Genomic DNA, 22,268 nt, shown 5'->3' with positions numbered 1-22,268 from the left:
AACCTCACACTAAAATATAAAAATATGTAATTATTGAAATAATATATTTTTGTTATTCTTCGAAATTTATTATTATTATTATTTTTGAAAAAAAAAATAGTTTCAATAAATGCAAATAGCTGAGAGAAATTTTTGGGGTTTAGAGGAGAAGAGGAGGAGAAAGTAGCGCCTCTGCTGCTGCGTTCTGTTCTGGTTCTGGACACAATTGAACACTGTCTGCACACAGCAATGGTTTCGATATCGACATGGTTTCGCTATATTGCCCACAAAGTCGATTATTCCGTCTCTCTCGGCTGGAAGGTCCTTCTTCCCTCTCTTTACTTTCTCTGTCATGTTCTGTGTATTTGTTATGCTTTCATTTAGGTTCAGTCTTGCAGATCACACTCGTAGGCCGTGTTAGGGTGATCTTGGAACTGCCTCTTGTTAATGAATGCGATTCTGTATAGGCTGACTTTAGGCACGATGATAGAATCTCTCATCTTGAACTTATGGGCACATTTCAAGATTTTTTCTTTCAGTGATTGTTAGTGGAAATTAATCATTGCTAGTTACATTTAGAACTGCTTTGCTGTTTAAGTGTTCAGCATGGCAATGCTGATGAGAAAGTTTTGTAATTTGGCTCTATGGCAATTTCCTTCTCGTAATTGTTCTAATAACACCTTTGTTGTTTATTTGCAATGAGATATTCTCTGTTAGTTCATTCACAAGTTCTTGGTTAATGCGAGACCTCTTTGAATTATTTGTTGATAGGCAGGCACTCTAGCTTGCAGGTTAATTAGATGTGGGTGAAAAGTTACCGAATAGAAAAATTTAGTTTGAAATAAATTATATTTGGTGTTCTTGTCTGTTATGGCCATAGAATGGTGGTTGAAATATCAAAGCTGAGAGGTTTAACTTTTATTTATTACACCAAAGTGAATAAGTTTAACTGTATGTGTATCTAAACTGCCTTGGATAAGAGGAAATCATAACCTTTGCTGTATTATGGTTATTATTTTAAACAGTAGGGCTTCTCCACTCTGATGTAAATTTATGCAGTGTTAATAAAGGTGTCAGTTGCTTGGAAACCAATTTCTATGTTATTTTATGAAAATTGAGGAAGCATTAGAGAAGAGGTGTTGGATGGCATGTGATTTTGAAGATTATGCTTTTATCTTGAACAGAATATTCTTTTGGTTGTTCATCATATCATCCATTTCGCTTGCATTTATTTCATTTCCTTGATTTGGGGAATTCTCTTTCTTTTACTTGTTTATTGTAAAAAATAATAAATAGAATAGTCATGGGTTACTTGGGATCTGTTAAAAAAATACTAGGAATAATATTTGATTAGGAATGTTATTGGGCTAGGCTTGTTCTGGTTGAATCTTGTACTATTCTTGTATGTGCTGTGGAATTTTAATATGAAAAAATAAAAGTGTTAAATCAGTGTCTTGCAACATGACAATCGTTCATAGTCTTATACACTTGTTCTCTCTTTTCTCCTTTTTCATTATATCTGTTGAATTTCTGCTATTTGAAATTAAGATGATTATTATGTGAGGGGATAATTGGGACATAATTGTTTGAAGACTGAAAAGCATATTTGAGCTAATTTAGATATTAAAGGTGAGATATCATTTTGAACAATTGTGAATTTTCATTCTTGGAACAGAACAATGAAAAATTATCAACTAAACAATTACATTTATATACTTTTTCTTGTAGTTTAAGCTCTACAATTGTCCTAGTGCAAGGTTTACCTTTTTTCCTCTTTTCTGTAATTGTATATCACTTTGTTAGCACTTATAAACCCCCTTCCCCTCCTTTGAAATGCTTTTTGCCATTCAATGTAGAACTATAAAGGAGGTCAAGTTACAGACAGAGAGGCAAGGGATATTATTTGGAAAAACTTCTTTCAAGGAAGGATGACGTACTTGCACTGGAATAAAGGAGAGGAGATGGCCCCTACTATTGATGGAAAAGCAGTAACTCTTGTTCGGAACTTGCCAACTGCAGACCCAACGTAATCTCATATTCATCTAATATAACACACACTATCCTTTTGTGAAAATTTATAGACAGTTATTGCTAGTTGTTTGATGTGGGCCTTCTAAAGCTAGAGATATAATATAAATGTTTTGCATAAAAGACTTCTATTTGCTTTACCTTTCTTAGACTTGTGGTATGGTGTCATCTTTTTTGGATATCTGTGCAACCCTTGCTTAAAAATTCTTTCAGTCACTTATTTTCTTTTCAATTTCAGTTGAGATAGACCCCCACTTTTTCTACAATTGGTCCGTCATATATTTGTCACATCACACTGAACTCTTAAAATACCTTTTCTTGTGAAATTATGGTTTACCCATGTTATCTGGACAACATTAAATAGCATGGACACCATTTAGGTGCTGGGTCCATCCAGGATAGCAGAATGACATATACATAGATATTTAAAGTTTAAACGTTGAAAGAGACAAAAACATAGAGGTTGAGTCTTTTGCAGCTTTTAATCCGTTTTTTAATAATAAAAAAGAACATGAGGCAGGGTTGGTTTTTGGCTTGTACCATTTTCATTTGCCAAAACTTCATTTACATGTGGCATGTATAATACATACGATGACTGCAGAAAGAGAGATAGATATGATTAGGATTTTTTCCATTTACTTTGAATAGTTACTATTGCAACAGTGTACATACATACGTACATACTTAAAAGGGACTAATTGGCCGAAACTACCTATATAAATTAACATCCCCCTCGGATTAGGTGTAGTTACAAATGAACTCAATTCAATATAATGGAGATAAGAAGTGGAATGGAATGGTATTTCTTAGAATTTGGACTTAGAGTCTAATTCAACCCCACAAAATTGGTTTGTAGGGTAAGGATTGTTGTCAATGACCAATATTCTTATAAAGTAAACCTTGACCAAGAGACTTCTTTTCATACTTCAAAATGCAACTGGCTGAATCCTAATTATTAGCACAAGGAGATGGTAGAAATTAACTCATCACCGAAAGTCTGAAACAACAAAGGAAATGTCTTAACGGAAGATGTTAACTTAACTTGCAAACTACTAACTAGTCTATGAAACTGTTTGAGTTCTCACATTGACTATAGATATGACAAAATTAAAGTATATAAGTGAGTGCAAATCTCACCTTACAAGTTGGTTTTGTGAGGTTGAGTTAAACTTAAAGTCCACTTTTTAAGATAATATCAAAGCTTATTAATGTCTATCCTATTGAGGTTTGTTGGGCTTATTGTGACACCTGTTAAAGACCCATCCTCTATTCTCATCCTTCATGTCCTTGGTGTGAGGGAGTGTGTTAGAAATCTTAACTTAACTAGAGATATAGTCAAATTATAGTATACAAGTAGGTGCAAACCTCTCCTTACTAAGTCGGTTTTGTGAGGTTGAGTTAGGTTTAAAGTCTACTTTCTAAGATGATATCAGAGTCTATCCTATCAAGGCTTGTTGGGCCTATTTTGTCACCTGCTAGGGGTCTTGCTATTGGACTACTTACAAATATCTAGTTCCACACTCGAGATGTGCAGTCCTTAGTGTGAGGGAGTGTGTTGGAAATCCTACATTGACTAGATATATGACCAAATTATAATATATAAGTAGGTGCAAAACTTATCTTACAAGTTGATTTTGTGAGGTTGAATTAGACTTAAAGTTCACTTTTTAAGAGATACCTTTATGGATCAATCAACGACTTCCCTTAACTTAGGAAAGCTTGACATTAGATTCCATAAGATAGTGTCTACTGGTTTATTATCTAACATGCTAAGTTCCACTAGAATTATCCATTACATAGTCATGTATTTCGTTTGAGAAGAAAAACAAAAGTACTAGAGTTAGACTGAGCTACTTCAATACGTAAATGTTATTTATGTGCCTTTATCTTTGGTTTTGAAAGTGATGAAATAAGTGTTTCTTTAGTTTATCGACACTGTTATGAGCATCTCAAGTTATGGAAATGTCATCAACATTAACAACCAAAATACATGCATTTTCTTAGAGAATTATACGAATAAAAGATTGAATGATTACAATCACATCAAATTGTACTAAACCCTTTAATTACGAGATTACTTTAGGCTATGAAAAGAGTAACTGAGTTTACGAATTGGATTAGACTCATTGTGAGAAATAAAACTTGGAGTTTGCTCCATACAAATCTTGTCATGGAGCTCACTATGAAGGCATATTTAATATCAAGTTAAAACATGGGCCAGGAACACTTTGATTACGAGATTACTTTAGGCTATGAAAAGAGAGATGGAGTTTACTAACCAGATTAGTAAAACTTGGAGGTTGCTTGTACAAATCTAGTCATGAAGCTCACTATGAAGGCATTTTTAATATCAAGCTAAAACAAAGGCCAGGAACACTTAACATAACCGCCATGGATTAGAGAATGGTGAACAAATGACATCTTGGCAACTAGAAAAAAAAGTATTAGGATGATATTTTAACCATAAGCTTGAGTGTGTCCATCGCAACCAGACGAGTCTTAAGGTGATCTGACTACTTGGACCAACATTCGTATTGTAAATCCAATGATAAGTAAAAGGAGTTTAACTTGAGGAGCATCACTCCTATGATCCTATTGACTGTTAGCATGCAGTAGTATTGTCTCACCCTCCATTGCTTGACTCTATCTTGGGTGCAAAACTGACTATGGTGGTGGTGATTAGGAACAAAAAAACCTACAAAGAGGATACAGAAGCACAATATGGTGTAGAAAACAATGATAATTAATGAAGTTATAAATTGGATGGGGATTATGAGTGAACAAGAACCTTCCAATGGCAATGGGGAGATTATCTCTAGGATATTTATCTACCGCAGGAGGAGATGCTGGAGCAGGAAGTGAGTCAGTACGGGCTTCTGGAGGATCATCAACAGTAGTGTGAAATCTATGGTCATAAACCTATAAGGCCTACAGAGGAGAATGAGGAATTGAAAGGGAAACTTTAAAAGAGCGTATATCAGTGGAAAAATTAGTATCAAGAGAGTGACATTTATAACCTTACTGAACACTATAATATTGAGGAAGATGCACTTGATTGATCTTGTTGACATAATGTGGCATTGGAGGATCCCTTACTGCTCAATAAATAAATCAATGTGAATAAGATTAAATGGACAATTAATATAACACAAAATCCCAAGGAATAAGAGGTAGGATGTTGGGCTAATTAACATGAGAGTAAAAGGAAATTACTCGACATGTGGGTAGGGGCATCAAAATCAAGGTCCTAAGGGGCAAGATATGACTGAGTTAGACATTCAATAGGGAGCAACCTTGGCAATGGAGGAAGAGGACTACTGTGCTACATAATGCCTCAAATAGTCAATCATAATAAAGAGAGAAATATCTGCTGAAAAAGTTTCCATTCATACCTTTGGGAAACAATTTTTATATATTGGTAATTGTTGAATTAAAGTCTATGGGTACATGAATAGTCTGATTTATGTATAGTGCTTATCTTAGGTAGTTAGGGAATGCATTGGTATTTACTACTAAAAAATGTGAGGGTAAAACAATCACTTTGGTTCTCGAAAAGTTTAAGTTGTCAACACTTACTAAAAGTATTAAACTTCAAAAAAGATCTCTGAAAGTGTGATTCAACTGTCACTTTAATCCTACTAAGTCTTTGTTAAAGTTTAAAGTTTGTGCCTACGTGACACACTTATTATTAATTTGTATCTGAACTTAATCACTAACTATTGTTTTAGTTTATGAAAGTACTTTGAATTTTCAATAAGTCTTCATGTTGCCTGTAAATTATTAGCATAAATATCACAATTATTTCATTTTCTTCCATTTTGTATCTCTTATATACTTCACCTTCTTCTGACCCACCATTTTCACCTTCACCATCTTCTAGTAATTTACATTAATGTGGGACTTAATTCAAAATTCGGAAGTACTTTAAAAAGCTAAAATGACTGTTGTATGTAGTTAAGTTTAGAGACCAAAACGATAGTAAATGGTTAAAGGTGACTTTTCCACACCCCCCCTTATGCCCAAAGCTATGGGCTTGGACCATTGCAATTTAGGTTGCCCAATAGTGGATTTAGGATAAAACTCTAATACCATTTTAGAATTTTGGACTTATGGTCTAACTGAATCTTACAAAACTGATTTATAAGATACCCAAGTTTTATAAGCTCTACTTAAGTCATCTCTAGTTGAAGTGAGACTACACTCCCTTGAGATTACAATTAAGGTAGCCTCAAAGAGACCACAATTGAAGTGGGCTAGGGGTAATTTTAATTAAGGTGGCTTTCCAATGGCAAGCCTTTATGCAACATTATGCTTAGCTTCTGTGTAATGTCGTGGTAAGGTTCTTGTTGTGGAGACGGTCTTATTGCTCACAGTATAAACAATTGGATTTCATGCACCAACTCTCTGCAGACCCTATATTCTGGGAGGCCACTGTATAGTCAGTAACATGGTTGCTGCGAGTAACACTGAAATGTCAGATCTCATTTCCTGTTCAGATGATGATTTCTTGTCAATAAGTGGTGACCCATGGAGATTTGTATGAGACTATTTCTGTTCAAATAATATCTTGGGAAACTATATGATAAATGAGTCTAGAATTTGTGTCTGACTGTATGTTTTTGTTGTAACGACATGTACTCCTTAAATTTGTCTATTTAAGTTGGTAGGACTGTGCTAATATTAACTACAATTTGACTCTGAATTCCACAAAAGATGGAGACTGACTGATGATTGACCGTTTCATGTGGAGCTCAGTAATTAATCTGCATTACTCATTAGTGATGGACTTGGTTCTTTTACAGGCGTGTCTTTGTAGGAGATGTTGTGCTTTTGAAGGATCCTGAGAAGCCAGATAATTACCTAGTCAGAAGATTAACTGCGATTGAAGGTTATGAAATGGTTTCTACTGATGAAAATGATGAATCATTTACTCTTGAGAAGGACCAATGCTGGGTAGAGGCTGAAAATGAAAAATTGAAAGCGAAGGTAAACGTTTTGGATTAATATATCATTTAATCAAGCAATGAGTTATTATTGATATAAAAGCAGAAAGCAAGGTGGACGCATGCTTGTAGTTATTTAAATTTTCTGAAATTTGCATGTAAAATTAGTCCAATAACTAGATTGTTACAAAAAATTATAAATAGATTTGTTTCAATGGTTGGTTGGGTTAGAATAATTTTCTATGATGAGTTAGTAGATAATATAGTTGACCTCATCTAGTGAGGTAAGACTTAGGTTGTTTGTTGAGTCAGTAGACATAATGTAGATTTGACATTGTTGACTGGATCCAGATTTAGTTTTTACTTAAACCCCCTTTTTTCAAGACATAATGAAATAGACCACAGCTTACCATGGGAATTCAGTTAAGTAACTTTTGTAGTTCAGTTTATGATATGGCTAGAGCCTAGAGATAATTTGCGACTTGGATTTCTCGAGTGGAAATGTTCAATCTATGTTTTAATTCATTCATGACTTTTATCATTTTTCTTGTAATACCAAACTTGCTTATTCCTGAACAATAACCATGGTAGTACATGAAGACAAACAAAATCGCCTCTATCAGACCGAAAAATCTCCTGCTAATGATTAGTGTTAAACTCTCAATATTTTCTATGTAGCACCGTATGGTTAAGGTGAGAACTGAGGATATAGTTAAGTTTGAACCTCATATATTCACTCCTTTTTCTCTGACATTGCAATGTTTTTCCCTCCTCAATTGGTTGTAGAACACTTAGAATAATTGATTTTTAATGCTCCTAACCCAAACAGCAGGAAGCGAATGATAGTCGGACATTTGGTCCAGTTCAGATGACAGACATTGTAGGCAGAGTCATATATTGCCTGCGAAGCGCTGTAGACCATGGCCGTGTACAAAACAGGTGAACTTAATTTCTTAGGCTAATTAGTTGTTATGTCCTTGATTTTTTTAGAGTTTTTAATTAGGTCCTTAGACTAAAAATTGTAATTGAGTCCTTGATTTTTTATAATTTTTGAAATTGAGTCCCTGGAATAATTAAAACTGACACAAATTGTTATTTTTCTAGCAGTTTCAAGCCATTTTAAATTAACTCCATGGACCCCAATGCCAAAAATTTACAAGATCAAAGACCTAACTGTTTTTTTTATACTTAGGGATCTAATTAAATGAAATTCCCAAAAAATTTAGGGACCTTCTGATGTACTGAACCTTAAATTTATCATGCACTAAAATGGGGGTGCTCTTTTGAAATGATTATTATTGATATATATTTTACTCCTCTACCAGTTATTTTGGCATGCGAAAGGATACACCAGTGTTGGAAGTTGAACTTGATGTTGATGAGATGGCAAAGAGTCACAAAGCCTGAGCTTTTGTCCCGGGAAGCACTAACTACTTTACGTTATGCATTCACTAGTTTCTTCTTGTGGATTTTCCTTGAAGCACAGATGAAGAATAAAATAGATGATTTTTAAATTGTTGCAATGGGGCGGTAATGTTGTATGGCTATCCTTTGCATTGCATCTTAGGAGATTGGTTCGTTCTTCACAACACAAACATGATTGTAAGCTAAGTTCTAGCAAGGACTCCTCTACCCTTTGTTCTATTCGTAAGTCATTGGTTTGGCTCTAAAACTGACTAAATTTTGGTCTATTTGTTAAAGACCATAAAAGGCTGCACCATTACAAAAATCATGGTTTCAGGTATTTTCTATTTCTCTGGTGCTCGATGACAATGATATAGAATGGTGCTGTACTCACACTGTTTGATATCTGTTTCGTCTAGTCAGAGAGCTTAATTGTCTGCATCACACGCACATAAACTTGTTCTTGTTTTTACTCGCACGAAGTTATTTCCTTTTATTTTATTTTCCTCTTTTGCGCCCAATTTATGATTAATGATGCACTCACAAACGTTCATTTTTCATTTAAAACTAGTAAGTTTTTATTTGACCGAGGAGAGTAAAATGCATTTTTAACATGCAACCTTATATCTCCTGGTAGTAATATATTAGCTCTTTGAGTATATTTGTAGTAACAGAAATAATACTAATACTAATTTTTTGCATTACCAAGCAACAGCAAAAGTTATTACTTTTAAAAAATTGTATGAGCTGTTGTATTATTAGTGAAACACATATCTTGGTGTTAACGTTCAATTTTTTTTGATTAACAGTATTAAAGAACATTCGGTAGAAAGCATATATTTAGAAGATTAATCTTTTTATAAAAAAAAAACTTACACATAAAAATCATTAAACATCATCCTTTACATGAAGATAATATAAAAAAGTATTTCTTAGCACTCGTCAATGTTTTCATTTGGTTTAGCAAAGAAATTAGAAATTTTATGACTAGTAGTTTCCATATAATCATAATTTTAATCACTATCTTCATAGAGAGTTTAACAAGATGTTTTGGTGTAGGTTAAATATGAAACCAGTGACCTTTGCCACCATAACGATACCACATATTTTCCTTTTGTCTGTTACTTTTTTTAGTGTTTTTTTTTTTTTTTACATTATTATTCCACTTATGATAAAAAGAGATATTCTTGAAAATTTCTTTATGATTATGTCCGTGATCATAACTACTAGGACGACCATGATGACAAAAAACATTGTATTCACTATGAGAGTGGAATAGAAGCAATTGGACGAACTTCATGATTTTTATCGAAAACTCCTTTTTTTCTAGCCACAAGAGGACATGAAATTGATTTAGAATACTTTTGTAAACCTTTTTCCTACTATGGTTGTTGTAGGAGCAAATTAGTTGCATGAAAAGTGAAAATATTTTTTATCCACACCCTCTTTTATTTAATGTCATTTTCGTCTGTAAATTTTTTATTTTAATAATAAATTGAGTACAAATTTGTAGAGAGAATTTGTTTCAAACTACCTCAAACATGTTCTGGATTTCCTATTCCAAAAGTGTCTTTCCAGATTCTCAATTTTGGAAATCCAATTTCGCCATTTCACCCCAAATCATTAAAAAACCACCCTTTCATACTTACCACTAACTCAGACTTCTAAACACCACTACCACCTCCACCGCACTCTGTCGGATGTTAACCTTGCTTGAATCACCACACAAAGCCACCAAAACCCAGCACATTGATATGGAAACTGGTACTATGAAATAAAATGCACAAGAACAATTTTGAAATTTTAGAATTTGCTAAGATACAGGTAAAATTTGGTAGGCTACATGTTTAAATTGATGGGGTGCAGAAGCAAAAGCTGTTCAACTTTTTTAAAGTTGGTTAAAATCCTTAGGGTGTTTCTTCCTACACCCTTACATTCTTCATCCTGAACCCCTACAATTTTCAAAATTTCGAAATTAACCTTGTCAGTTTTATTTGAAAGACAAGACAACGTTAAAGACTTCCATGGCAGGGATTGGATTGTTTCTTCCTTCCCCTCCATATTCTTTTCTCACCTCCATAAATTTTCGTATTTCCAAAAATGTCCCTATATTCTGGATTATGTAATCTCGAAGTCATTTTCAAATTTATAATTAGCTTTTGGATTACATAATTCAGAAGTCTTTTTTCACATGTATGATTAGTTTCTGGATTACATAATCTGAAAGTCTTTTCTAACTTCTGAATTATGTAATTCGGAAGCCTTTTCAAATGTGTATCCGGATTACATAATCTGGAAGCTACTATCAAATCCAAACTTCTGGATTATATAATTCGGAAAATTATTTTAGATTATGTAATTCAAAATATGGAGGTGGCACAAGAAAGATAAAAAAAGTATTTTCATGTTTTGTATAGGGTGCCAGAAGAACATAAGGAGGTGCAGGAAGAAACAGTCCAGGGGTTCTTTTGCTTGTGATGGTAACATTTAGTTGATCCAGCCCACAAGTTTAGTTAGTTGGAAGAACAATGACCATTTTAACTCTAAAATATTACATTTTTCCAACAACATCCCTTATCAAACAAAAGAACCTACGAATCGCATGAAAAGCGGCATTGAGTGAGAGTTCCCTCTCACCTCCTCTGCATTAGGCCTCAAACAATGTCGCAAACGCTGCATCCCCTCCTCGCCAAAAACCTTGGTTAGTGTCTCTCTCACTCTAAGCCCTCTTCTTCTCTCAGACTTTATGATTCTTCCTTCTCAATCATTATTATAGAACACAAAACTAAACATGCAGAAACCTTAGCCACGCTTAAGTGCTTCAGCTTCAAAACCCCGTTTCATTTGTTTAGCTTAAATTACGTGTTAAACAACAGGGTTTTCAATACGGTGTGTTTAGTTGGGTAAATTATCTGTCCTATTCCTGTGAACTTCATAGCTTTATGAATTATGATAGAAAGCTTCTTTTCCCGTGGCTGTTATCTTCTTTTTCTATTCTGTTTTTAATGGTTCTTTAATCCCATCGTGTGTGTTTTTACTTTTGTTTCTTATCTGTTTGCGTGGCTATTAAGTGTCTTTGAGGCTTCGTTCTTTTGGGAATTGACGTTTTGAGTTTGGGTTGATGATATAATGTTCTGCGCGTTTGTGATTTTGGAGCTGGCTTCTATTGCCCGCCATCTATTTGTTGAATTGAATGTTACATTTACAACTGAAATTCTACACCTGTTTTGTACACTTCCATTAATAATGGAAGTGGTTTTCTTTCTTTGTAACCATTTGTAGATTTTTGTCTTGATTTTTTTGAGTGGGGGGATTGACTAGAAGAGCTTATTTGTACTTATGAAAATCATAGCAGTCAACATGACACTATAAAGTCACAAACAATTTTTGGAGCGGAGTTGCCCTCAGTTGCGATGGGATACACATAGTGGAGTAGTTTTCATTAGCGGCCATTAAAACATTGTTTTTTTTGGGAATTTCTCCTCATTTTTATTGCATTTCTTGCTTCAGAAACATATTAAGATTTAAAACCTTTCTTCATTAATTATTCCACAAAAGGTTCATCTTATTTGAACTCTGTTCCTTCAAACTTTACTGGGATGTTTTTTTCTTCCTATGTTTGGTTCATTCTTCTTTCTTTAGATCTCCCAGTTAAAATTATGCCAATTTCTTTCTAATTAGTTGCGTTTCTTTCAATTGATTGCTGAGTGTGTTTAGTTTCATGGTGAGAATCATGGTAATTGATTTGACTGCCATCAAACTTGATTTTATAAAAAAATTATATGTTTTGCTACTGTTAGGTAAAATTGATCTAGTCTCAAAACCCTGGGACTAGAAGTGATAAGTAGCTTTTGCCTCTAGAAGAAGGGAAAATTATTTACATAATTCTAGAAACATGATTATTAGAAATGAGTAAATTCTGCAGTACCAAGCACTAGCAATTCGTTCCTCTTCAGGTATTATTTTTCAAGGAATAGCTTTTGCCCTTTCTTCCCTAAATCTCTCTTGACGAATCACGTTCTTTTTTTTATTTGTTTTCTGTTCAGCCACAATGGCTTCCTTAGAGGTCTTTGGTGATGATGATATTTTTGAATTATTTATTGTTTAGTAGCTGTTCTTAGGGATCAAAATACTTGTTATTGCATTTTAATGTTTAATGTTTCGTAACAGTAAACCATAGTTCTGCCACTGATGAAAATCATGAAATTGATGAATCTGTAAAGTAATGAAATGAGTTGTTCTGTTTTCCCTTTATTGTGGTTTCAAGGGAGCCGAATGAAGGATCTAATTGTTTGTGTGACAAATGTCTATTGCTTCCAGATCTATTGATTTGTACAAAATCTGCATTGTATTTGGGGGTCAAATATTGTAGGTGTGTGAAGTGTACTGTAGGATAGGTATGGTTATTTGGAAGTGTGGTTTATTGTGAAGCTATGGTTAGGTTTATTTGCCAATGATTTTACTAACTATTGGGATAATTTGGACACGTTGTAATGCTTTGCTTTGGTTAGGTTCATTTGGACACTGATGCTTTGGTTATCTCTACTCTGTCTTGTTGCAATCTACTGTTGCAATTGAAGTTTAATTGATGATAATGTTATGTTTTTATTAGTTTATTATATTTTTTATTATTGAGGGTCGAATATGGTGTGTGTGTGTGTGAAGTGTACTGTAGGACAGGAAGGTTATTTGGAAGTGTGGTTTATTGTGATGCTTTGGTTAGGTCTATTTGCCAATGATATTACTAATAGTTCGGATTATTTGGGTAGGTTTAATGCAATGCTTTGCCGTGATTTAATGTAATGCTTTCCTTTGGTTAGGTTTATTTGGTTTGGTTATCTCTACTCCGTCCTGTTGATAATGCTATGTTTTTATTAGTTTATTATCTTTGTTGCAGCTAGCAATGTTTTTATGTTTTATGTATGCAGTGTTAGGTTTTAATGATTTCAACCTTTAATAAAAGAAAATTTTAGAACTAGGAATTAAAAGCTACAAAAACCGATTCAGTCTAAACTACAAAATTTGGTTTAGTTTGATTCGGATTTTATTATATGTTTCAATCAAACTAAAACAAACTGTATATAACTTTTATGTTTGGTTCAAATGTACTTTTAAGTAAAAACTGAATCAAACTGCATTGCCGACACCACTCTGATATGCCTTTTTAGTTTGTTTTAACAACTTGATATAGTTTATCAAAGTTAGCTCTTTTTAGCTTATTTCAATTAATTTCTGTCAAATTTATAACACAAGCGGTGATAAGAACTTATTGAATAAGTGCTGTTTTTGCTCTTCTTTATGGTCTTCTTTGTCATGCAATGCATTTTGCAATTGTTGGTAGTTTTTATATTATATATCATTTTCTACCATGGTTTTCAGCATCCATTTAGAGAAAACAAATAATCAAAGTTCAGTTATTAAAATGTTGGTCTTTTGACTATGGGAAATGGAATTTATATTGATGAGTCAGAGGGGAACTTGACAAACTCAAAGTTTGTCTTCTTTTTTCTAGGATGATTGAACCAATGTAGCTCTGCAAGCTGATTGTATAATAGTGTTAAGTCATAATGGTTGTATTTTAACATGATTAGTTTGTTTTTAGGGTTTCTAGAATTGGATTGTTGTGATTAGTCATTACATCTATAATTAATTCTTTATTAAACTTAGAGGTTGACTGTTTGTTGCATTCCCGTGAGTTTACTTGTCACGACAGGCTGTTTTGTGTCATTTAACACCTTTTTTAACAATTTTTCTGTTCTCATTTGCTTGTTTCTCCATGGAACTAAATTATTTTGGTGGTATTGAAGGTTGTGGAATGACAGAAGGAAAGTGCCTCCCATGTTCAGGTGTTTCTGGACGAACTGCTGCTGTATATTCTTACTCTTCTCTAGGTCATCATATAATTCATTCCCATGTCAAAGTTAGAGGGCTAAAGTGTGGCTTTCGAGGTGCTTCTGTTCTATGTGAAGCAAAGAGAAACCCAGATTTCTCAAGGCAAAACAAGCACGGGCACTCCAGAGGCAGGAACAGGACCAATGATGGGAGAGAGAGCTTTGAGAGCTTTGATGATGATATGTTTTCTTTGAAAAATGGACCACCTTTGTCTCTTTCAACCTCAGGAAAATTCCATTCCACTTCAGCCCCTGGTCCTAGAGAGAAGGAGATTGTTGAGCTATTCAGGAAGGTCCAGGCTCGCCTGCGTGAGAGGGCTGCATCCAAAGAAGAAAAGAAAGTTGAAGCCTCTCGAGTGCAGACTAAAGATAACAGCACTGTAGATTCCCTCCTCAAACTGCTGAAGAAACACTCTGTTGAGCAGGTGAAGAGAAGTAGCGGAGGGGCCAGAGGGAATGATCTTAGTTCAGATCAGTTGCAAGATAGTAACCAATACGATGGAGGACGAAACACCAAATTTTCTGATTTTGACAGTATTCCCAAGGATGAGCCACAAGAGGGCCAGGTCTCCTCCTCAGTGACTAGGCCTCGGTCAAGTTTCCAGAGAAGGTCTCCCGTTCCTCGTGTAAAATACCAGCCCGTCCCTATCAATGAGGATGATATGAATGTCTTGCCAGTAGGCAGTGAGGATGGAGAGAACAGTCATGATCAGATAGATTTGAAGCATGATGACGAACCAGAGCCTGACTCTGAGTTAGATATTGATTCAAAGGATGAGCTGTTCTTCCCAAACATTGGGATAGCTGCATTGTCTGAGGATGATGATTTTGAGCAAACCAATAATGATGAGAGTGTGGAGGAGCAGCCAGCTGTTCAACACGAAGATTTGAGTGCACTAAAGTTGTCTGAATTGAGGGTGGTTGCAAAGTCTCGAGGCCTGAAAGGGTTCTCAAAAATGAAGAAGAGTGACCTCTTGGAGTTGCTAACTGAGAGCTAATTCTGATGGAATGATATATGGTGAAGAAAAAGGGGACAAAACCAACACATGCCATGATAAATTAGATTTTTTTCTTGCCTTTGACTTGACATTCTATCTGATGTTTCTTTGTGTTTTTTTGTTTGTCGCATTCTAATTTAATTCTTCGAAGTACTTGAGGTCGGGAGTTTGTGGATCATTAAAGTAATCATGATATATCTTTGCCGTGGAAGGTTTTTTAATTTGTAGTTATGTTTCCATTATGAGATGGTCTTTTGGTTGTTACGCAATTGAAAGTGAGATTTTTTATCTGTATTGTATGGGAAAATGCATGTGCAAGAATAAAGTCAAAGAACAAATATGCATGATGGTGTTAAAATAAAGGATATAAATCAAAGGTTCAAAACCTTCTTGAGAACACGTTAAAGGTGGTTCGAAAAATGTATTGTCCCATTTGGTTTATATCTTAATGATTTTGTTTACATTAGACACATAGTCAAAGGCACAAGGCATGATTACAAAAGCTGAAGGCATCTTTGGGAATCTTTTACGCTCCAAAGATGTCGTTTGCTCATGCAGGAACCCTTATTCTCATTTGTAATCCAGGAGGCATTTATTTTACTGCGGATCTATTATCTAAAGTCTAAAGTTTACCTCTTCAAGAAATCTTCCAAGAAATTCTTGAATAAAATGATATTGATTTATGTTGCACAAATTATGAAAATGAAAAAAAATTACTAGATAATATGTTCAAGAAAATGCAAAGTATTGTAGGACACTATCTGTAATCAAATTTTATGAGATAGGTAAGATGATGGTTAGCTACTTGGGAATTACTTTAGAAGATGAGAATAAAAAACGGTTGAAATTGGGAAGAATACTGTATCATCCGACTCCTTAGTTTACAAAATAAGAAATTCTAAGAAAGAATACTCTCCATTTCTCAAACTTGGATAAATTACAAGTAATGATAATACTCTCCATTTCACACTAAAACACCATCAATGATAAATTACAAGAGCATCAAAAGTTATAAGTAATGATACAACCCTTCCAACACCATTAAAAGATAACCTAAATAAGGACACTTTGGATAAACCCACACTCTCATTTTATAGAGAATATGGTGGCAAGGGATTGGTTAAACATTTTTCTTCCCTAATCCTATATCCAAACAAAACATAGAACATAAAAAATATGGTTAACTTGGCTTATTCTTACTAAACTTACAACAAAAATAAATACATTTTTAATTTGTTTTTAAGATCACATCCCATTATGCTCATTTGCAAGTAGAGTTCATAAAGACAAATTCTCCCTCCACCTCCATATCTCTTCCCTGTACCTCTATATTAATTGTGAAAAATCGATTTTAACCTTTATAAAAATTTTAAATAATCCTAAATGAAACATAATCTCTGTTGCACCTTCATATCTCTCTTCTAGTCGTAACACTTCCATTCTTTTTCAATCAGTTGTAACGTTTGAGAGAACAATTTCATCATTTGATCGTGAGTGAGAGATTTGACGAGAAGATTTGATGTATTTAATGTTTCCCAGTACAAAATTTTGTTTTTAGTTTTGCACTCCATTTTTGCACATCACTGGGTTTTTTTTTTCTGGGTTTTGTGGCTTAAAAAAAGAATAACTGAACGAAAAGACAACCACTATCATTAAAAACACCACCAAACTTACCTCAACCACCAACATTCACCACCAGTCACCACAAACAACCTCCACCACTTAAAAATGAAGAAGAAAACATCACACTCTTCACCATACTCAGAAGGATATTATTGGAATTAAAAAAAATATGGAGGGGGCAAAGAGAAGGTATGGAGGTGTAGAGAGAATTTGTCGCTGATAAAATGGGTGGGTTGGCCTAGGATGACCCAATAGGCTAAGTAAAAAATTATGTTAATCGAATGTAACCTATATTTTAAATGGACAATTTTTTTTTACCCAGCCTAATCCTATATCGAACCAACGAGCCATTTTGTTACGAATTAAAAGAATTATTTTTAAAGAAAATTATAAAATTTTAAAAATATATATAATAGTTACTTCTAAAAATAAGTCACCCAACTAAGTTTAATTTCAATTTTTAGATATATAGTGGTTTTGTATATAAACTTAGTGCATGTATATGTTTTAATAAAATAATATCAATTTCAAATTTTTAAAATTATAATTATTATTTTTAAAAACGAGCAACCCACAAATTTATGAATTGATTTGACGACCAATTCTTTGTGCATCTCCATACTTTTTCCTACACTTGCATAGAGTCTACGAAATGACCATTATACTCTTAATGAAAAAATTAAAGTAACCCTACACCCTTCTCTTCCTATTCAATGTATTGAGCATCCCCTCTTCTTCTTCCTCACCGTTGCAACCAATCTTCCTTTTTTGAACTAGATCCTATCTTCCTCTTCCTCTTCTCAAGTGCAACACCCCATCTTACAACGTTATCAACCACACATCCCTTGTTTTTCTTCACAACCACAACACTTCTTATGGTAGATAAAAAAAAATACATTTCAGATTATAGGATTCAGAAGGTAGTTCCAGGGAAATAGGGTTACTTTAATACTATAATACTTTTGATACATCAACAAATTAAATCTTTATGAATCATACAAAATAAGTTGTTTCTTGGTTTAAACCTGACGGAACGGCTAAGAGCATAATTGATAGAGTGCTTGTTACTGAAGATTGGCTACAACTATGGCCCATGAGTAAACAGTATGTCCTTCAGAGGGAAGTGTCTGACCATTGTGCACTGGTGGTAAAGTATGTGGAGAAGGACTAGGGTCCCAAACCCTTCAGAACCATAGATGCATGGTTCCTGGAGAGAGGTTTTAGTAGGGTGGTGAAGGATAAATGGCAGTCCTACTAAGTTTAGGAGAATGTCATAACGAAACTCAAAGAAAAGCTGGAACTCCACAAGTCTGATCTGAAATCTTGGAACCGGGAAGTGTTTGGTAACCTTGACATCACCAAAAGGAGGATTCTACAAGAGCTAGAGGTTCTAGACTCCCACGATTGCATTGGGAAATTAGAGGAAACTGAGAGGTTGAAAAGATTGGAGTTGGTAAGCCGATTGAAAGAGAATGATAAGAAACTGGAATCCCTTAGCTGTTAAAAGGCTAGAGTAAGTTGGTTCAAGAATGGGGATTCCTGTACTAGATTTTACCACTCATCTTTAAAGTGGAGAAGGCTCAAGAACGAAGTGAAAGGCGTCCAGGTGGGAGACCAATGGTGTGAGGAACCAAATACCGTATGTTTGGAGGCGAAGAAGTTGTTCGAAGCTAGATTCCAAGCAACGAAAGATCTAGGGGTAAGACTGGATGAAATAGAGTTTAAGTCGATAATCTCGATTGCTAATGAGAGTCTCCTAGCTGAGTTCTCTGAGGAAGAGATAAGGGATGCAGTGTGGCAGTGTGAAGGTTCTAAGAGTCCTGGACCAGCCGGCTTTAACTTCAACTTCATCAGGAAAAGCTGGGACTTTATAAAAGATGAGATTATGACAACGTTGTCCCTCTTTCATGAGACTGGGAGCATCCTGAAGGGTTGTAATGCCTCCTTCATAGCTTTAGTTCCTAAAGTTAGGGATCCCTCCAAGCTTGAGCAGTATAGACCCATCTCATTAGTAGAAGCCCTGTACAAAATCATTTCTAAGGTGTTGGCTAGTAGAATGAAGAAGGTGTTGCCCTCAATTATAGACGAAAGTCAATAAGCTTTTGTAAAAGGAAGAGGGGTCTTAGACAGTGTGCTTATGGATAATGAAGTGGTAGAGGATCTCAGGAGAAATGGGAGAAGAGGGCTATGCCTAAAGGTGGACTTCAAAAAAGCTTATGACTCGGTTACATGAAAATTCTTATATAATATGTTACTCAGGATGGGTTTCCACAACTTATGAATTACATGAATTTGAGGATGCTTGGAATCTGCCTCTGTGTCTGTGCTAGTCAATGAAAGCCCTACGAAGGAATTCAAGCCAATAAGAGGGTTGAGGCAAGGAGATCCCCTAACACCCTTTCTTTTCCTAATGGTAGCTGAAGGCCTTGGTGGGATAGTAAGACAAGCTATGAAGACCAATTTGTTGACGGGCCTAAAGATTGGAAGAAAGGAGATAGAGGTGTGCATCCTTCAATTTGCGGATGGTACTCTATTCCTCTGTGAAGGCTATCTTGAGGGGATTTGAGTGAGCCTCAGGTTTGAAGATTAACTTTCACAAATCAAAGCTAGCAGGCATAAATGTTCAAAGTAATGTTGTAGCTTGTTACATAGAGACCCTGAACTGTACCCAGATGGGGATACCGTTCAAGTATTTAGGCCTTGAGGTGGGTGGAAACCCAAGGAAGAAACAATTCTGGGAACCGATCATTAATAAGATAAAAGCAAGGCTCAGTGTGTGGAAAGAGAGATTCTTAACCATGGCAGGAAGAATTTGGCCTCATCAACTCTTTTATAACTGCTATACCCTTGTATTACCTCTCCCTGTTCAGAGCATCGGACCCAGTCTATAAAAGGATTACCAGCATCCAAAGGAGATTCTTATAGGGATGGGGGAGAGTGAATAAGCTAATCTCCTAGGTAAGTTGGAAAGATGTCTGCAGACCTAGAGAGGAAGTAGGTCTGGGTTTAAGAGAAATACGTAAGCTCAATCATGCTCTCCTAGCTAAATGCAAATGACATTATATATCTCAAGATATTAGAAGGTGGAAGGAGATTCTGGATTCAAAGTACGATTTGGAGCTTGAAAGCGCTCAAACATCTGTCAAACTCCATTCTTGGTGGTGGAGAGACCTTTCTAAAGTATGCAAGGAGGGAGGAGGAAAATGATGGTTTCAAGAAGAACTAGGATGAGAATTAGGGAGTGGAGATAAATTAAAATTCTGGGAGGAGGTGTGGGTTGGAAATGCTGATCTCAAATCCATGTTCCCCCGTTTGGCAACTGGGTTTAGTCGGAGTGGAGGTGGAGTCTGAGATGGAGACGTACCAAATTTGAATGAGAATCTTCATTGGAAACAAATCTTTTTATGCTTTTATCTGGGACCCTTTTGAAAAAGGATGTCAAGGATGTGCAGGTGTGGGGGAAGGAAGTACCAGGGTTATTTTCCGTGAACTCTGCGTATGAGTGCCTAGCCAAGCGATCTAAAGGTCCTCACTCCGAAGTTTTTAAACTCCTTTGGAAGGCTAAGGCATTCCCAAATGTGTTAACAACAGCCTGAAGGGTGTTGCTGGGTAGAGTTCCTATAAGGGTGAGCTTGAACAGGAGAGGGGTGATGATGAACTCTACATTATGTGCAATGTATCAGTTAAAGGAGGAGTCATGCCAACATCTCTTTCTGGAGTGTAAACATGCACAATGGGTTTGGTCTATGTGCTTCAAGTGGATATGTGTCTCCTTTGTTCAACTTAATGACTTAAATATGCACTTTCTAAGTTTCCATTTGAGCTAAGCCAGTAATAAGCAAAATCTGGTATGGAAAGGTGTATGGGCAACTGTTATTAAATGCATTTGGGATCAAAGGAACCTGATAGTTTTCAAGCAAGGGGTAGAAGATGCGGAGGAGGTGTTCCAGAAGGCTTAACTCAAATCATGGCTCTTGATGAAGCATAAGGTGCAATCCTTTCACTACTCCTTCGTAGACTGGGTTACTAATCCAATGATATGCATTGGAAGCTATAAGTAGGGCCCAAATGCGTCAAGAAATATCATGTCATGAGTGCAGTATGATGGAATGGGCTGGTTTGAAGTAAATGCAGGGGTTTTAATGCAACAGTTTATGTCTCTTGCTGGAAATGGGATCTGTGATGATGTGTATGTCGGTGCATGTGTTGAGTTCTGGCGCTAGGTTCGGAAGGAAGTGGAGAAGATGGAGACACAACACCTAGTCAGCTTTCTAGATGTATCACATGAGCGAATTGTGCTGCTTGTGAGGAAGATTATGGTTTTTCTGGCTTAAGGTATTTTCTTTGTATGAGAAGCTTATGCTTGGATTATTAGGAAGTCACAACTGGTTATTGCATTAGGGAGGCTATCATGTTGGGTTTATGCATGCTGTGAGAGGTCTGTAGTGTTGGAGGAATGTTAGAATATACGGGTGCCATTTCCATCAAAAAGTGTAAGCAGTCGTGGTGTTTTGCATGTGTAGCAGTATGAGGAGATCTAGTAGTTGTCACCACACCCTCAACACGATGGACAATAGTGGAAAATGGATGGAAGAATTCAAATTAGAAGAAGTTTTGGCTATTCAGAAGTTTATTAAGGTGTAGACTGTTAAGGAGCAGTGTGATATCTGATATGGTACCATCGTGAGCACACAGGAGTCACAGATTTGCCTGTCAAAAGGTTGGTGTGCTGGTGTGGGTCTGCAGAACAGGGAGCAGTCGAAGTAAAGTGGTTTGGGCATAGTAAAGGAGACAATCTGGAGGCTGAGGGCTCGAAAGAGACATGGAGGATTATCAGGAGCCTATATCACTTGAAGTAGATATCTCAAGTCTGCAGAAATAGTATGAACTCATAAATTTCCCCTGGTTTTTACCCCAAGTGGCCGGTATATAAAGGTGGGTGGGTGCAAGGGCCATCTAGGATTTATGGCCTTGTTAAACCTGAGCCTGTTGGAGAGATCATATTAGTCTTCTGATGCCGAGAATCTTGTCCTCTTTGTGCATCTCCTGGTGGCACTGTAGGTGTGAAGACCTATGGGATCTATACTCAAGGTTGTTCTTGTAGCTTCTTTTTTGCTTGCCTCTCATTAGGTTCCCAAGGAAGGTTTGATGGTAGTTAGTTCTAGGTTTATCTGTTAGAAGCTTTTATGTATGGTTCTGTTAGTATCCATCATGAGTGTAATAGTTTTGGTTTTGTATACGGGTTGGGATACCCCTGAAGTATCCCTCTTAATTTTATTTATTTATTACTGATAAAAAAATATATAAAGATACACATGTTATGTTAGTGAGAATGGTTCAACCACCACTATCCATCGAGCTTTTTCTTTGACGCGAATGTATGAAGTTGCTAACACAAATAC

General features: G+C 35.5%; 2 protein-coding genes across 3 annotated transcripts; both read left to right on the top strand.

The window, feature by feature from the left end:
- The first annotated feature begins 123 nt into the window (after positions 1–123).
- On the top strand, positions 124–8,795 carry LOC137829977 (mitochondrial ATP-independent inner membrane protease subunit 2-like). 2 transcript variants are annotated; one of them, XM_068637033.1, is made up of 5 exons: positions 124–300; positions 1,836–2,005; positions 6,810–6,993; positions 7,783–7,889; positions 8,276–8,795. In XM_068637033.1, exons 1-5 carry the CDS (start codon positions 229–231, stop codon positions 8,355–8,357), a joined length of 615 nt encoding a protein of 204 aa, XP_068493134.1. In that variant the 5' UTR covers positions 124–228; the 3' UTR covers positions 8,358–8,795. The 2 variants fall into 2 exon arrangements, with proteins under 2 accessions (XP_068493134.1, XP_068493132.1); XM_068637031.1 differs by having other exon boundaries at positions 125–300; positions 7,780–7,889.
- Positions 8,796–10,921: 2,126 nt separating this feature from the next.
- Positions 10,922–15,464, top strand: LOC137829976 (rho-N domain-containing protein 1, chloroplastic). Its single transcript, XM_068637030.1, has 2 exons — positions 10,922–11,055; positions 14,162–15,464. The coding sequence occupies exons 1-2, from the start codon at positions 11,016–11,018 to the stop codon at positions 15,241–15,243; spliced, it is 1,122 nt and encodes a 373-aa protein (XP_068493131.1). The 5' UTR covers positions 10,922–11,015; the 3' UTR covers positions 15,244–15,464.
- The last annotated feature ends 6,804 nt before the right edge of the window (positions 15,465–22,268 follow it).

This window comes from Phaseolus vulgaris, chromosome 7 (genome assembly GCF_000499845.2).
Source record: "Phaseolus vulgaris cultivar G19833 chromosome 7, P. vulgaris v2.0, whole genome shotgun sequence".
NCBI lineage: Eukaryota > Viridiplantae > Streptophyta > Magnoliopsida > Fabales > Fabaceae > Phaseolus > Phaseolus vulgaris.
This window is presented reverse-complemented; position numbering and strand designations above follow the sequence as displayed.

Excerpts from the sequence above, each read along its gene's own strand:
- LOC137829976 (XM_068637030.1), top strand. The coding sequence starts at position 11,016 with ATGTCGCAAACGCTGCATCCCCTCCTCGCCAAAAACCTTG. Across the intron at positions 11,056-14,161 it reads CCTCCTCGCCAAAAACCTTG|GTTGTGGAATGACAGAAGGA; the intron begins GTTAGTGTCTCT and ends GTGGTATTGAAG.
- LOC137829977 (XM_068637031.1), top strand. The coding sequence starts at position 229 with ATGGTTTCGATATCGACATGGTTTCGCTATATTGCCCACAAAGTCGAT. Across the intron at positions 301-1,835 it reads CCGTCTCTCTCGGCTGGAAG|AACTATAAAGGAGGTCAAGT; the intron begins GTCCTTCTTCCC and ends CATTCAATGTAG. Across the intron at positions 7,890-8,275 it reads CATGGCCGTGTACAAAACAG|TTATTTTGGCATGCGAAAGG; the intron begins GTGAACTTAATT and ends CTCCTCTACCAG.